General features: G+C 51.7%; 1 protein-coding gene across 1 annotated transcript in view; it reads right to left on the reverse strand.

The window, feature by feature from the left end:
* Positions 1 to 382: 382 nt before the first annotated feature.
* VOLCADRAFT_100801 (uncharacterized protein) overlaps positions 383 to 1840 on the reverse strand; it is a gene marked incomplete at both ends in the record, with an annotated part of 3985 nt that continues 2527 nt past the window's right edge. The window contains 2 exons of the mRNA XM_002959316.1: positions 383 to 404; positions 497 to 753. Coding sequence (XP_002959362.1) covers positions 383 to 404; positions 497 to 753 — 279 coding nt within the window. The remainder of the gene's footprint in view (positions 405 to 496; positions 754 to 1840) is intronic.

A 1840-nucleotide genomic window follows, 5' to 3' on the forward strand; every position in this document is an offset into this window, starting at 1 on the left:
CAAAATTGTACAGTACATCTACTTGATGTACTATTTATTTTTAATGCTTTAAGGAAATAATCATGAGTAAAATATTATTAATTTATTCAGGATGCAATATGAATTATGCAGCATAGAATCTTACAAATTGACACTTACAAAATAGTTACATTGTCATGCAGCACAATACACCACACCACGGCACACGTGCTGCTAAAAGCCGGTAAGCTGGTCTCGTTTGCTGTCTTTCCTAGATGTTTGCTGATCTGCTGTTTTGCCTATCAGCTGCTGATCTGCTGCCCGGCCATGATCTGCTTTATGATGCAAACAAAATAAGACTGCACAAGCACGTCGCATGCGGCACAACAACAAAAACCCACAACAGACAGTGCTTTACAACCAACTAACAAACAAGACGTGACGCACTGCAAAATTGTACAATGAAGTACATAGGGCAACGTCAACAAGGAAATGCACAGCACAGACAAGGGATGCGTTTAACTAGCGCGTGACTCACCGGAGGTACGACAAACCGTGACGCGGAAACGCCGAAAGCTTACGGCAAAGCGACCGACGGCGAGGCGGCCGATGGCGAGGCGGCCGACGGCGAGGCGGCCGACGGCGAGCGGCCGACGGCGAGGCGGCCGACGGCGAGGCGGCCGACGGCGAGGCGGCCGACGGCGAGGCGGCCGACGGCGAAGCGGCCGACGGCGAGGCGGCCGACGGCGAGGCGGCCGACGGCGAGACGCTGACGTAAGTCCTCGCCCAGGCTCGCTCAGACCGGCGGGGGGATCGGGCGGGAGGTGGGCGGGGAAATACACACACACACGCTGTTATTCAGCTAGCAGGGGACGCAACGAGCACAGACTTTGCACGGTAAAACAACATGAGCAGCTGCGCACAAAATGCAGAAACATACTAATAAGCACACAGGCGGATCGCGGGAAGTTTCAAATTCTCCATCACAATTAAAACAGTAGCATCCCCACACATACCCCCCCCCCACACACACACACGCACACACACACACACGCACACACACGCACACACACACGCACACAATGATCCCGCTGGGGACGACACGCCGACGTCGGAAGCATCACGTAACGATAATACATTATACAAAACTTTACTTAAATGTATATTGCGTATAAACAACAAAATTGTACAGTACATCTACTTGATGTACTATTTATTTTTAATGCTTTAAGGAAATAATCATGAGTAAAATATTATTAATTTATTCAGGATGCAATATGAATTATGCAGCATAGAATCTTACAAATTGACACTTACAAAATAGTTACATTGTCATGCAGCACAATACACCACACCACGGCACACGTGCTGCTAAAAGCCGGTAAGCTGGTCTCGTTTGCTGTCTTTCCTAGATGTTTGCTGATCTGCTGTTTTGCCTATCAGCTGCTGATCTGCTGCCCGGCCATGATCTGCTTTATGATGCAAACAAAATAAGACTGCACAAGCACGTCGCATGCGGCACAACAACAAAAACCCACAACAGACAGTGCTTTACAACCAACTAACAAACAAGACGTGACGCACTGCAAAATTGTACAATGAAGTACATAGGGCAACGTCAACAAGGAAATGCACAGCACAGACAAGGGATGCGTTTAACTAGCGCGTGACTCACCGGAGGTACGACAAACCGTGACGCGGAAACGCCGAAAGCTTACGGCAAAGCGACCGACGGCGAGGCGGCCGATGGCGAGGCGGCCGACGGCGAGGCGGCCGACGGCGAGCGGCCGACGGCGAGGCGGCCGACGGCGAGGTGGCCGACGGCGAGATGGCCGACGGCGAGGCGCCCGACGGCAAAGCGGCCGACGGCGAGGCGGCCGAC

The sequence above is a fragment of the Volvox carteri genome (assembly GCF_000143455.1).
Source record: "Volvox carteri f. nagariensis unplaced genomic scaffold VOLCAscaffold_159, whole genome shotgun sequence".
NCBI lineage: Eukaryota > Viridiplantae > Chlorophyta > Chlorophyceae > Chlamydomonadales > Volvocaceae > Volvox > Volvox carteri.